The sequence below is a fragment of the Strigops habroptila genome, chromosome 11, assembly GCF_004027225.2.
Source record: "Strigops habroptila isolate Jane chromosome 11, bStrHab1.2.pri, whole genome shotgun sequence".
NCBI classification, from domain to species: domain Eukaryota; kingdom Metazoa; phylum Chordata; class Aves; order Psittaciformes; family Psittacidae; genus Strigops; species Strigops habroptila.
In genome coordinates, this window is record NC_046360.1 from 27,407,923 (window position 1) to 27,422,877 (window position 14,955).

General features: G+C 42.9%; 1 protein-coding gene across 1 annotated transcript; it reads right to left on the minus strand.

The window, feature by feature from the left end:
* Positions 1-384: 384 nt before the first annotated feature.
* EDEM1 (ER degradation enhancing alpha-mannosidase like protein 1) lies at positions 385-13,485 on the minus strand. Its single transcript, XM_030501453.1, has 12 exons — positions 12,999-13,485; positions 12,838-12,910; positions 11,135-11,238; positions 10,300-10,471; positions 8,961-9,144; positions 8,269-8,443; positions 7,602-7,722; positions 6,953-7,123; positions 6,287-6,360; positions 5,201-5,297; positions 4,556-4,735; positions 385-3,692 (listed from the first exon to the last, which is right to left on the minus strand). The coding sequence occupies exons 1-12, from the start codon at positions 13,382-13,384 to the stop codon at positions 3,603-3,605; spliced, it is 1,827 nt and encodes a 608-aa protein (XP_030357313.1). The 5' UTR covers positions 13,385-13,485; the 3' UTR covers positions 385-3,602.
* Positions 13,486-14,955: the final 1,470 nt, after the last annotated feature.

Below are 14,955 nucleotides of genomic sequence, written 5' to 3' on the forward strand. Positions count from 1 at the left end.
GTGAATTCCCAGCCAACCCTCTCGTCAGCACAGTCGGGGACTTCCACTCTTCCCACACAGCAGGACTGCCATAGACACCTACAACAGAACTAGAGAACTCAGCAGGGACTTCTGTTATTTCACTGAAATCAGGGTCTTGAGCTCTTCAGATTGGCCAACTCACAGAGGACTTGAATGAGAGCCACGAATCTGCTTGCACACAGACTTCAGGTTATGTTTTCCTTTACTCACCCCTACTCCCAGTTCTACTTAACTGCTGAAGTTTCCCTGTCTGGTGAAGGGCAAAGATCAGCTATATACACTCATTTCCCTGCACTTGGGAAATCACCTGCAAGCTTCATGATGACCTTACAAGAACTATACTATAAGGAAAACACAAACAAGAATGGTCAAATACACTATTTTTTAATGCAGATTCATAAAATTTAAGCTCAGTGTTGAAAATTCAGGACATTTCATGAAGAGCATTTGGTCCTTTTAAAGATTTCCCATCCACAATTAAATACTTCATGGAAAAACAATTACGCATACATTGCATTTTTAATTAGGAAAAGTTGATATTGCACATTATACCAAGAAATACAAAAGTCTGTTTCAGCAACTTATTCCAACAGTGTTACCAATTTCATTTTGGTATCACTGACTTACATAAAAGATTCAATTTTAGTGCATAGCATGTGCCCTGTCATTACAGACTAAAAACGTATCAAAGCATTTTTAAAACAAAGAGGAAGAAAAGTTGGCTCTGTAAAGAATACAAAGTCTTTTACCACGGAGTCAGCACCAGTCTCCTTGTAGACAAAAACTGTTCCTACAAAAGATGACTGATCACCTTCACAACACAAATTTCAATGCGGTTTCTAACAAGAAGCTCACCATATAATATTTGGCACTGTAACTAATGGTCCAAGTCACTAAGGGCTGAAAAGCTGTGATACCTGCCAATACTGTTCCATTCTACCTTTCACTCTATTTCTGGCAATATACAAACGAAGGGAAAATCACGGTGGCAGAACAGTTGTGCAACTTCATTATAGCTGTGTAATTCGCTGAGGAAAACTCTGAAACAGATTTCTGTACGTAACACTCAGCTGGAACCCTTACCAGGGCTCAGGTGCTGCAGAAGGCACAAAACACTGAGAGGCAGTTACGAGTGGAAATGAAATGCACGTTCAGAGAGCTAAACTGCAAGGCAGGGAAAAATCATGACCAGAAGCAGCCACCAGCACACCCAGGGCAGCATCCATCATGCCATGACTTTAAATGGCCAGTTGTGGAACACTGCATTTGGCTTCCAGGCTACCAAGCACTTGTCATTTTAGAGCTATAATTAGAAGATCTGGCCCAGCAGCAGCATTTCAGAAAGCCTAGATATTTTTGCCTCCCTCAGTCGGCAGAAAGCACTTCCCTTCAAGCATCCTCCTGCACTTCTTTACAGGATTACAGATTGAAGTGTACCTGCATGCCCAGGCAATGTTTACTGGCCAAGAAGCTCTGCCTTGAACCTCTCCAATACCTCTTTGGATAGTAACACCTTGAATTTATGTTTCACTTTTAAATAGGCAACTAAGACATTCCAGTAACAGGTTTGCAAAGCCAATTCTACAGGAGTTGGAATTGTAGCTCCTGTATTGAATTGAATCAAGGCAACCATCTGTTGCAATACTTTGTGAAATCTTAACATATTTCCTTCTCCCCGCTCCAACCCTCCCTCCCATTCAAACACACACAGTAAGACTAAGAAGACAGGATTGTTATTTTTTTGCCTGAATACAAGATCCAACTATAATGGAATAGAAGAATCTATAACGAAGTCCCTGAGATGCATCTGTATACTAAAAGATTCAAACAGTAACCTCTTCATCACTCCATATTTATTAGAAATGCTCTGAGTTGCACCATCTGGTTTATGAAAACCGATGTTGTTATAAGAACGTGAAAATACAGCAGATCAAGTTTGCCCTTATATTTAAGCCTTAATTTAAAAATAATTAACCCAACAGTAACATTCAGCTACTTCAACTGTTGTCAAAATTAAAAAGCATGTAAGCAACAGGGAGTCACTGGCGAAAAATAAACCACCACCAAAACCAATAAAAAACCAAACATCTGTTATATTTAGAACAAGCTGTTTTGGCCTCGCTTGTTTTCAACCCTCAACAACCCTGCTTGAATTTAACTGCTCTTTTCCTGAAAGTCTATAGTTTCTCCTCAAACATATTTGAGCTGCAGTTCAAGAAGGTGGGATGCAGCAACCGCAGGTTCTCACCATTCCTCACTGGAACCACAAGGCACAGGCCACAGGTACACTGCACAGGTAACACTGCAGTCAGCATTGGCAGCTGCTGCAGCGACGAACCCATCACAGTGGCATGTACTAAACTGTAGAGCACAGAGGTGTTCTGTTTGTCCAGGCACAGGGAAGTTGGCACAATGCACACTCAGACCTCTACCTCCACCTCTAGGACGATACAGAGGCAGCCTCTTTACTAACTGCAATGACGCAGAGAATAAATTCAGCCCAGATTAATAAAATTCAGAAATATTCTTTGGGATGGGCACAGAGGTTGATATTCTTCCAGTATCCTAGAAAAAGACAAGCTGTCACATATGCAAGTTACTTTTTAAGTTACTTTAGGATCCAGCTGTATTTTGTAACCAGCTGATCAGAAATACTTTATCCATCTTCCCAAACAAGCTCAATTTTTCCTGCTAGAGAATAAAACTTAAGGCACTAATATATTAATGCTGACAGGAATGTGAAATTGTTTGTTCTTCATGTACTGTTATACCAGTTCTTAGCAGCATCTCCCTGGAAAAGGCACTGAAAACATGGCAGACAACGCAACTTTTGGAACTTCTGCTCAGCTAAGCTATATCAAGTTAGCTGCTTGGAAAGCTGAGTGGCAATTTCCTCTTCCCTCCCCCCTCCATTCCCCTATAAAAAAAGGCACCTGATTTGTTTCATTACTGGTTTCTGCAGCTACAGGCTCTTGAGACTGTGCAGTTCCATATAACTGAGGGATATCATGACGATACTGATAGCTTTTTACATGATCAGAAGTTATCTTTTCAAGATACTATTCTAGATAGAGCGATTTTGTTTCACCAAAACCCATTACCAGTGGGTTCCTACCTGAGTAGTACTTAAGGTTGTGTATTGCTAGTCAGAGTAATTCAATAGTCAAAACTTGGTGTAAGAAATTGCACTTTCCCATTCCTTCCCCAATCCCAAAATCATTTCAAATTAAATACCAGACCCTTTTCTAAAGAGACATTCGTAATACAGCTACAAAGAGGTAGCTAAGTGGCACATGCCAATTTTTTTTTTTTAAGTATATCCAGCCTTCATTTCCAACATTTTTCATAGGAAGTCTTAAAGAAATCTCTATTCAGGTGGCATGTGAAGTTACCACAGTTCAGAAGACTGAACTCGTAAGAGAACTTGATCTCCCTTCACATCCATAACTGAAAACTAACAAGCATGGGGAAAACCCAAGTGACTCAGCATATGCAGGTGTGTAGCTGAAGAGGAGAGGAATGTCTACAGTCAAATCCCATGCTCCTCCTGACATACAGTAAAAGTTACTCTGAAGAACCATTCAGATCAAGCCCACCATTCGATCAATCTGTCTCATGTAGTTACTCTTCAACGGCAGCAAGTATCTCCTCTCATCAGGAACTCTGTTACACTGTCAACAAAGTAAGAATATATGAAAACAGTCAAACCCATACCCTCTGTAACCATTTCAGCATCAGTAACCATACGTTTCCTCCCAGTACAGAAAACTGTACCCAACAGAGCTTTTGTTCCTCACTTTCTCTCGCTCTTTGCAAATTTACAGCACAGACCACATAAATGAACAGCAAGTGTTTCCCCAGTGCAGGCTGCAAGCTTCCAAATACATGCCAAACTACTGCAGCTTGTTATTCAACTGAGACTTCCTTCACTATGACAACTGTGAACATTTAAAATAATGCTCTTTTTTCTGCAAGATTGGGGGGGAGGAGGAAAGGAACCAGCTAGAACCTACTAGCAGAGATCTAAAAAAGTTGTTGTGTATTAAAAGCATATCTATTTTGGTTGGTGACAGGCACTGGATCCATAGCTCTGCACTCAGTTGATGCCTAGCTAAGAAAGGTCACCTTTACATGCCTCAAAACCATTCTGAGGAGAGAAAAGTTTTGTTTAAATAACCTTCTGCTTTTCTCTTTCCCCATCACAGCAATAGTGGAAAATTTGAAGGGCGAAGAAAAGGGGAAGGGAAAAATAATGGGAAATAAATTAACAAAGCACAAACTAATTGCTGCAAAATGCTTAAAAGGAGACAGGTTTACCTTCAACGTAATCACTCTCACATTATCCTAATCCATTCTTTCTGCTACTTAAAGTGGTTTTCACAAGGCAACTTCTCAGATATTTGACATTTGTAAAGCAAACACTGCAGAGCTCTAAAGTAACACTTCTAAATGGCTCTTTTTCTACTGCCTAACCCAGTTCAACATACATCCCTTCTCCAGCCACGCAACCAGAAACAATCTGTGTATTCCTTACATTAGAGCTGAAGTTGACTGCCTTTAACTCATTAATCTTTTCTGCAGCGTCCTCTTCTCCAGGGAGGATGTCTTGCCACAGTGAGTTACGAAAACGTTCATCTACAGACACAATATGCCCCTCAGTAGTAAACATATACTTATTTCCAGATTTATGCACTGGATTTTCTTCATCAAACAACTAAACAAGAGATGGGAGAGACAGCTTTAGTATGTGCGCAACATTCTTCATGTCCCATCAATGTTAAGTTAAAAAGCACACACTCATGCATTTGAAGGATCAAGCAAAAAGCATACCTCTTAGTGCTAAATGGGAAACTACTGATAGAGCAAATGGAAATAAATCGGTTTAATGCAAGCGATTTATTTTAGCAGTTAAAAGGGGAGAGGCAAAACAAAAACTTTTCACACAACTTAAACTGCCCTTATTTTCCTACACTGCACTATACTGGCATTGCTAGGCTGGCATTCACTGTTTCTATCCAGTCACAGATTTATTTGCTTTTCTGAAGTAAAGGACTGCCAAAACCTGATGGGGAGAAATCGGAGGCTGCTGTGAGGCAAGCAAAATGGCTACGAGCAACAATTTAGCTAAAAGCTCAGCAGCAGATGCAAGAGAGTATCATTGAAATGAACATATACGTACCAGGTACAAGTATTTACATGTTTCACTGAGAAAAAAGCTCTCCATTCGATCTTCCTTTGTCTTCTCTACAACGTGGTGTAATGTGGCATAGCCACACCTGCAAGATTTAAGATTGGTTTGGGTTTAGTTAACACACATTCTGATCTTGAAGCGCTCCCTAAATATTCCTTAACTTCAGACTACTCCAATTGTCACTAGGGGTGAAGTTAAAATGAAACAAGCCTTTTTTTACTAGTAAGCACTGATTATCGTTTTCTGGTGTTCTGATGAGACTGCAGTCATTGACCCTGTGGTTCACCTTTTCCATTGTGCAGATTTGTTAAGAGTCTCTCGAAGAAGCAAGATAATCTCACAGCACCCAGCACAAACCAGGGAATTTCCCCATTCTGAGCACATGAGAAACCCAGGTCTGGAAACCTGATCTCATGTAAAGGTTTCTTCCCGAGCTACCCACTCTCCCCCCAACACTTAACAAATGACAAAGCTGCAAGCTGTCACACAGTGCACTTGTAATTCTTTCAGTCAATCCCCTACACAGCATCTGAATACCATTTAACTGCAGAATGGTACTGGTTTACACTGTCCTATGCTTAGTACAGACTTGTCTACAAAATCAGTAAATATCAATAATTGGAAGAAAAATTCACTGTCTTCCCTGTGAGCCTCTCAGTATTACAGTCAGGATTCACTGCTACTGTCTTGAAACAAAAGCTGGTATGCAACAGCATCTGCCTTAGAAGCCATCCTTCCAGTTTAGTTACACATCATGGGCCCATGATGTGAGAAATATTCCTGCAGGATCCATAGAAAAAAACATCTACTAATTTACCAGCTTTCAGCAACTGATCATCAACAGCGCATTTTGCAAAGTAGTTATAAAATTCCCAAGCCATAAAGTTGTCACTGGACTGTAGTTTCATTTTCAGATAAGACAGAAACTATTGCTCAATAAATAAATCATCACTTGTGGCTTTCATGGGTTTTCTGGTTTATATACATTTGGCAGATCAGATTCTGTAGAATATTTATATAATAAAATATACGTGCATAGCAGCAAGAAAAGACAAAAGAACATTGAAAACTGACTTCGCTTTTGTGTATTTTTCCAAACTCTGCAGAATATCCATCCCCACGTGAAGGTAAAACGGGTTCTTTGTGGCCTAAATAATGAAGACAGACAAGAGTTAATCAGCAATTTCAACAAAGGCCTTCTACTATCAGATTCTCATACATTATAGTAAATTTAGCTTTATAGGAACATGACTTAGATTACTCTCTGCAAGCTTCTCATATTTGCTTTAGTGCAAACATCAATATAACATGTAGTAAATTCAAACTCTTTGGATAGCTTTCTTGCAGCCAGAGTTATTTCAGTTTATTGTATCTCCTGCCAGTTGGAGCCTCTGCCTAGACAATATAGCAAGGAAAGCTATTACATTTACTCCAACAATTTCTATTAAGAAGTCACAAGTCTCCACCTTGTAAAAATCTGCCAGCAATTTTTTCAAAGATCATTCAGTCTCCTTTTTGCCTGTCCTATATAAAAAAGTTATTTTTAAAGCAAACACCACAGCAACTACACTGCACAACAATCTAGTGTCTAAACAGAGACCTCCATATAAGAACAGGCAGATCCTGAAGCACCAGATTTTAGCAGACCAGAGGCTGAGGTAGAAAAAGTGACTTTTTGAACAAAACCATTTTTGCCAAAACATGAGCTTATAAGCTTATAAGCTCAGAAAAGTCAAGTACCTGATAAAGAAGATATGTGGATTCCACTAACTCTGGTCTCAGCGGATAAAAGGGAACATCCGGTGCTTGCAATTGCCAGTTGTATCTTTCTGGGAGAGCTCCATATCGTTTCCATATGGCATAATAAAAAGCGTGGAGACAAATAGCATCTTCCACATCTCCTATCAATACCTAGGCACAACGACAGCCATAAACGTGCAGGCTTAATACTGCAAGCCAGCAAATTACTTTCCACTCTGTATAAGAACATGCCGTATAATAAAACACTCCACTCATAAGGAGAGAGAAAAAAATCCCCAACCCTCTTCCCCCCACACAAAAGAAAGCTAATACATTAATTCCTTAGCACCAAAAGCTTTAGCAGAGCTCAGCCTCAGAGCATGATATACAAATGCTAAGGTTAAAAAATGAGGAAAATTAAAAGTATCTCAAATCCAGGAGGCAGCAGGCCAGGCCTTCCAATATTGTTATGCTGATGCAGAAGCAGAACTGCCCTAAGACTGTCTTACCAGAGCAGCCAGATGTAAACCTGCAGGTTGATGCTCATCTCAGAAGAGATGCTTAGACTCATTGCCAGCCTAGGATTTGAAGGAGCCTTTCTGACACCCCTCTACTGTGTTGCACTGTCCTGAACAGAATGGAAGTTTACCTGTAGTCCAGGAAAAAAGGCTTGTAAAGAGTCAATCCACGTGTTCATCAGCTGTCCTGTGAACATGTTTACATTAACATACAAAGGAGGGTCACCTTCACCTTCATTGCAAGCTTCTCGACTGCCAAGTAACAATAAGCGCATGTAAATATTCACTATTTTAGAAGAACACGATGCATGTTTCATTTCACAGCACTGCCACCAGCAAAGAGAATAAGCCACACGTTTGTCATGCTAGGTTCAAACCCATTTTGAAAAGAACAAATAGGTCAGTCATGCTCACAGAAAAATTAATTCATAAAGGTACGTACATCATATCCTAAAGTTATGTCAGCAGAATCTCCACCAAAAAGTCATGCTAAAGATCAGGCCTTAAGAAGTACTAAACCAGCCAATTTAATATATTTCCTTTGCAGTTCTACAGCCTTCTCTCAGCTGAACATTTACTAACTTGGATGGTAACCAGTTTAGCTTCTTCACACCAATGACCAAGGAGAGAAAGGAACATTAAAATTTATTTCCACAGTGACTACCACGGAAATAAGATACTGCTTTTTAAAGAAAAAAAGAAAACACTGATTTCTAGAGCATGACACAAAACACTGTACAATCATATCTCGCTTTGGGTCATTGCTTAAGGAATTGATACTCATATGAAATAACATACCCTCTTCTTAAGTGGTTCTGAATATTCCGATAAGCATCATTGAACATCTCCAAGTCTTCCTTTTCTCCAAAGAGGATGTAAGACTTCAGAAGGTATTCATAGAATGAATCCGATCCTGCTCCCAATCCACTTTGCTTTCCAACCCAATGACCGGTTTGAATATTCACAACATTTCCTTTCAGAACAGACAAAAAGTTTAGACTAAAGTCGCCAAGTACAATAGAGAAAAGCAATCAAGAACCAGCACTTAAAAATATTATCTTCAAAAAAGTCTTCAGGAGGAATGATCAAAGATTACTATCAAAATGAAGTGTTACAGTGCATTCATCCAAGGAACTAGCACACACATACAGTTGTCTTAAGTACTTTTAGTCATCTGCCAATCTAAATTATATTAATGGGGATACAAATGCAAGGACCTCAGTTTCATAAAAAAACGTGTCTTTGGAGACCTGTGTCCTAAGAACTCATTCAGATACTCCATTTTTCTTACAAAATTACACGGTGCCATTTGATCAACACAGACCACAAGTACACAAGGAGAGCATGACTTAACAGCTACAGAGGAAGCAGACTGATAACGTTTATGATATGTGAAAGAAACTCGTAGCATGATGGCATTCTGCTACACGAAACTGAGGTAGGTTAAAACACGGAGCTAGTCAATACAGTATCTCGTCAGAGGAGATTACCTAGCAACCCAGTGTTATTGCTCCTGAGACTCCAAAGTGCTTTGACAGCTCTCCTGGCCACCCATTCAAACGTGGAATCGCCAAGCAGCCTGCTAAGGATCCCAAATTCCACCAGCAAGGAACCGGCTCCTGCAGTACAAGTTTCATTATTGCTGTCTGGAGGTACCCCCTTCTTCAGATTGACCTGTGAAGCAGGTAAAGAGAGTGCCAACAGTGATAAGGCAGGCTGCACCTCATGCAGCTGTGCTCCCATCTGCAGTCTTATATTTAAAGCCTTTTCATTACATTTTGCAATATGTAGCATGCAATGTGTATATAGTTAGAAAGCCGGGGTATCACTGCTTGGTTGAAAAGCTTTCCTGAAGAATTCCTGAAATATATTTTACAGCTTTAACATCATGTTTAATGGGGGCAATCCTGATTTTGCTACTCTCTTACTTGCTAATCATCCCAAATTTCAGACCACTTTTTCATCATTTCTACTAAACATTCAAGTTCTTCCAAGGGTGATGGCAGTACTGCTCCCCATCTTTTAGTGCTCTTGAAACCAAGAGTTTCCTCACTGAATGCTCCTGAACTTCCCCATGCAACAAAATGTTGAAGAGAAATTACACCACCCTCAACTGATTTACCAGACTTTGAACAGAAATGAAAGTTCATGTTTCTACAGGCTGACAGGTCTGGAAGAAAAGCAATGCTGCTGTGCTCAGAAATCGAAAGTAATCAGTTAAGTGCTAATTAGTTTAGTGTTGTTCCACTAGAACTGACATCCTTTTCCTTGTGAACTGCGTGTGCAAGGAGAAGGACACAGTATTCGAGAAGACCACAGTATTCTTGAGTACTCACTGAGCAAATTACAAATACCAAGCCTAGTATGACAAGTATTTTAGATTAGTTTTGTTTTATCACAATTATCTTAGTACCAAGTCACCAATAAAGTCACTTTCCTATGCTATTTACCTTTAAAGTATTTCTTATTAACCTCCCTAATGACAGCATTGTTTGTCACCGCATGATATATAGGAAGAAACCATGGGGCAAGGGCACGTTCCAACCAAAGAGCACAGAAACCAATGACCACTGACTCGTATAGAACAATACATACAGAGTGAAAAAACAGCCTAAAGAAAACATTTCCTAGACGTAAGGAGCAACTTATATGGTCCATGTCACCATAACTTAGCACAGTTACCCCCCACACCATTTTAATGTCATTTCAAGCAGGTTCAGTACCCCAGCACACATATGCAGGCACACACAGGGCACAGAATTTGAGTTGTAGGATAGGTGAATTACTACTTTTAGATCATTTCCCCACAGTGCTGGTGTGCTCACTTACCCGAGGATATGGAATTCCAGTTTTGGTGTTCTCAAAGGCTGGAAGTAGTCTCACTGCTAGGTCATGAGCCATATGCAACAGTTCGTTGTCATAATCCTTAATGGTCATATCACCGAAAGGCTGTTTGGTATCTGTGATTATTATGTGGGCAGAAAGCAGGCTTCCCAAAACCCTATGGGAAAAGGAAAGGATCTTCAGTTTTTAAATCTGATCTGAACCTTGTTCTTCAGCTAAACCCTTGCCAGTATCATGTTTAATTGAAGCATTATTTTGTGCACCTTACAGGTATTATAGAGAGATCTGGTTTTTTCCCAACCAGCAGTGAAAACATCTGGAAGTCACATCAGCCACAGCAACCTCAAAAATCAGTTCTGCAAAATTTACCTAACCCAGTAGCTTCTTACAACATACCAAGTGTATTTATGAGTGAAGACCTCCTTGCCCATGCAAATGACAGTAAGGTTGTTATATAAACTCAGTATTTAGGAAAAAAAAGACTCACCAAGGTAAGCAGCAATTGAATAAAGACTGTTTATGACATTCAGAAAATGAAGCCGTTCAAAATCAGACAGTATCTTAAACCCATCTGCAAGAAAGACAGGCCTATTTTTTGTCTAAAACAAAACTGAAAGCAAGCAGGTCCATGGAAGAAAACCAAAACAGAGAAAACCTGGTTTTCATAAAAGGTTAAAAACCAACTTATTTAAGTAACAATTATGGAACAAAGCATACCAAGGACATCCTTATCAATGATTTTACTTGGTTTCTGCCATATATGCACACCAAGTCTTTAATCTTGTTATTGATTTAAAGACAGAAACTTAGAGCAACATACCTGATTGTTGCCTCAAAAACTTGGACTGTTGAGTCTTTATCAAATGAAACTGTGTCAATCACCAACTTCACTGCTTTCTGGAATTCCGAAGAGTTTCCCATTACCTTTATACAAAAACAAGGCTATTTTATTTAATTGGTTTGGAAGAGGGTTGGGGAAGAGAATGACAAGTGCATGTTTTAGACCAATAATCATATTAACCAGACACAGAACTGAGTACTTCAAGCTCCTGCTAAAAAGTCTTTCTGGAAAGTTACTCATCCTACTGACATGTAAAAGTGCATTTTTGAGAAGTATGTTAAAACAGGGAAATCCACAAAGATATATTTTTGTCTGTTTTACCAACCTATGCACTCATGTACTCTTCCATCCCCAATACTGGGCTTATGGGTGATCTTTTAGAGCAAAAGTCTACAAACTCTTAAGATCTAGCACACTGCTTGAACTATCAGTTTAAGAGTCAAGTTTAGCTTAAAAGGTAACACAGCCTGCACAACAATGAAGTCTGATTTGACATTTATTTGACCGGTGAAGACCAACCTTTCGGGCTTTTTACTCAACACTGCACACCATGCCCAGGAGTTCCCCCATGCCAGTTTTCTCTAGGTACACCTTAGCAATTGATTTCCACTATATCCAGAGACAGACATAAATTCAGCCCCAGCTTAAAGGAAACAGGAATATAGAAGAAAAACACAATGTCCCACTTGCATTAGTTCGTGGTAAGGCTGGGTGTACAGGAAACCTCCCTAGCACTTTAATCATCAAAGCACCATGTGCCAGCCTGCCTGCTCTTTCTGCAACCCAGACCTAGCAGGAAAGCATTCACATGCTTGATCTGAGCAAGACAAAGAGCAAAACAGGCTTTCTCCATGCAGAAGCTTCCAAAACACAAGAGACTCTAGGAACCAGAAGCTTTATATTTGAGGAAGTCACGTACTGTCCCAAAAAGTATGCATAGGACACTGAGCCACTGGTGAATGAGCACAGGAAGGCAACTGTTTAGCCAATGCACCACCAGCCACGCAGCATGGATCCCTACCCACTGTTTCAGTTAAAACCAACACTGTCCTCACTTCCTGCTTTCAGTTCTGTTCAGTTAAACAGCTGAGACTTCCTCACCACAGAGCTGCAATTCTGTTGTGGCAGTGGCAAGTATTCTGTAACACAAAGCACACATACAGTCCTTGCACACACCACCTTCTGCAGAGGAGGAGAGAAATGAACTGTGGATCCAGCGCATCAGTGATACTCCAGGCGGCCAAGAATCTGCCCTGCCTGAGAGCAACGTGCACCGATTTCACAGCTTAACAGAACAGAGCAAGTGAAACTCATACATGCCCAAGAGCATCCGGGGTGTCACATCGCTAAAAGCCTCTCATCAACCGACTTGAGCCTTTCAGATGTTAATGTCTATATCCCGCCAAGACACGGCTTTCCAAGTTTAATTAGCAGAATGACTCTGTGCCAATACATCCCAGCTACATTAATGTACCTCTGAACTGATAAGCAAAGTTCAGTTGGCAAAGTTCAGAGCCTCCCGAACTTCCCTGGGCGTTAAATTTAACGGGGCGACTCCGAAGCCTTCTCGTACAACAAAGCAGGCGGTCGCGAATGGATGGATGGACGGACATATGGAAGGAAGGAAGGAAGCGTTCCCTGCAGGAGCAGCGCCTGCCCCCCCGGCCCCGCCGCGGACTCACCGCCAGCGTGTCCAGCGCGTCGATCAGCGTCAGCGAGTAGTTCCCCAGGACATCGTTGATGTTGAGGTTGGAGCTGGAAAGGAAGAGCCGGGCGTCAGGCCCCGCCGCGCCTGGCTCCCCCCCGCCACCGCCGCCCGCCCCGGTTCCCCCCCGCCACTCACGGGTCCCGGCGGTCGGGGCCGCGGCCGCGGCAGTGCAGCGGGTCGAGCTCGTCCCGCGGGAAGGCGTGCTGCATGTAGCTGTCGTAGCTGAACACGAACATGCCGCGGGCGGCGTCGCGCAGCCGGGCCCGCAGCTGCGGCGGGAAGGCTCCGCTGTACCGCCGCTCGTACTCGTCACCCCCCGCCGCCGCCCCGCCGCCATCGCCGTCCCGCCACAGCAGCGAGCCCCAGTGCGAGGAGCCGGCGGCGCCGGGCGGCGGCGGGAAGGGGAAGGGGAAGCGGCGGCGCAGGCAGAGGCCGGGCGCCAGCGCGGGCAGCAGCGCCAGCAGCGCCTGCAGCGCCAGCCTCAGCAGCAGCAGCCCCAGCAGCACCGACCGCCATTGCATGGTCGCCCGCACACCGCGCGCATAGTTTAAAGGGGCCGCCCGCTCCCCCTCCCGCACGGCAACCCCCGCCGCGCTGCTCCGCGCCGCCTTTAACAGCGGAAGGGAAACACGGAGCGCCCGGCTCCCATTAGCCGAGCCGAGCCGGAGGCGGGACCGCCCGTCGGTCATAGGGCCCGCAGCGCCGTCACTCAAGGACGGAACCGTGGCGAGCCTTAGACCGGCGGGGCGGGGCGCGGGGCCACCCGGGGCTGTCGTGGCACGGCCTGGCGGCGGGGCGGTCCCGCCCGAGGGAGGGGGCAGAGGAGGCGGAGAACCGGCGCCGCGCCGCCGTCGAGGTGCGGTGGGGAATGAGGAACGAGGTTTACTACACAACACCCCGTCGATTCAGTGAAGTTTGCAACCCGGTTGCTAGCACAGCCCGGGCGCACTTACCACACAGATGGCACCCAGGACCCTCGCCGTGACCAGCAGCAGCGAAACCTCGCCGGGGAGCGATCCCCTATGTGACAGGACGAGCTTTCCTCCTCACCCGCAGGAGATAGAGGTGAGGAGCTCAGAGGAAGCCGTGCCGTGCTCCTGGGCCATGGAAGCCAGGGAGATGGATACAGGGTTTCCGTCCACCAACGGCAGAGCTGACAGCTGAACTGCTCCAACAGCGAGATGGGGTACGGAGCAGGGGGAGAGACTACGGCGGTACCCCGCACATGGCGAAGCAGTGTTCGGTGCAGCGCTGGAAGAGAGCAAAGAACAAGCTCCAAGGCAGCTGGCGTTTTCAGAAAGCACCATAAATAGAAAACCTGACAAGGACCACTTGCAAATTGTGGATGTGAAAGTGAAAATAGACTCAAGCAGTACTGGTAAAACCAAAACTTCTCTTAATACAGTCAGAAGAAAAGAACCAGCAGTAAAGAGGCTACAGCTGGGGGAGGTAAAGAGGAGAGATCTCTAAGCTACCCCAGAAACTTTACCAGTATCACCAGTAACTGTGATCCTAACCTCAACTGTTTTATCATTGAGCTAAGGCTGGTGTCCACTCTAGTGTTGCAACCTGTTAGCAAGAAAGTGCAAGATTTGTTATAAATAAATTTGACAGAATATGAAAAATCCCTACACAGGGAAAAAAAAAATAGTTAAAGACTTATCATGCATCAACAGACAACAGTCATTAATGTTGTCTTCAGCCTGTATTTTATACTTTCAAAAGCCAGATCTTGCTCTGTTTTCCATCCATTATAACAGAAACAGTAGAATGAATAAATAAATAAAATTCACAATTTAGTGGTCCATCAAGAGTTCTGCATGTTGACTCCTGTTAAAGTCCTCTAGCCTGCTCAAACATAGAAGCCTGAGATTGCTCGTTCAGTTCCTTTCCTCAATCTGTGGAATTCATCGATCTTTTTAATGTTTTTTTCCTCTTCAGCACAAGAAATACTCTTCACACCAAGGAGATAATTTACTGACTCTAAAAAAAAAAAAAATGAGGAAAACTCCGCATTGTTGAAGAGACTGAAATATCTTCCTACATCCCAAGTTAACACAATTATACAGAAGCAGCTTCCCAGTTTACTTCA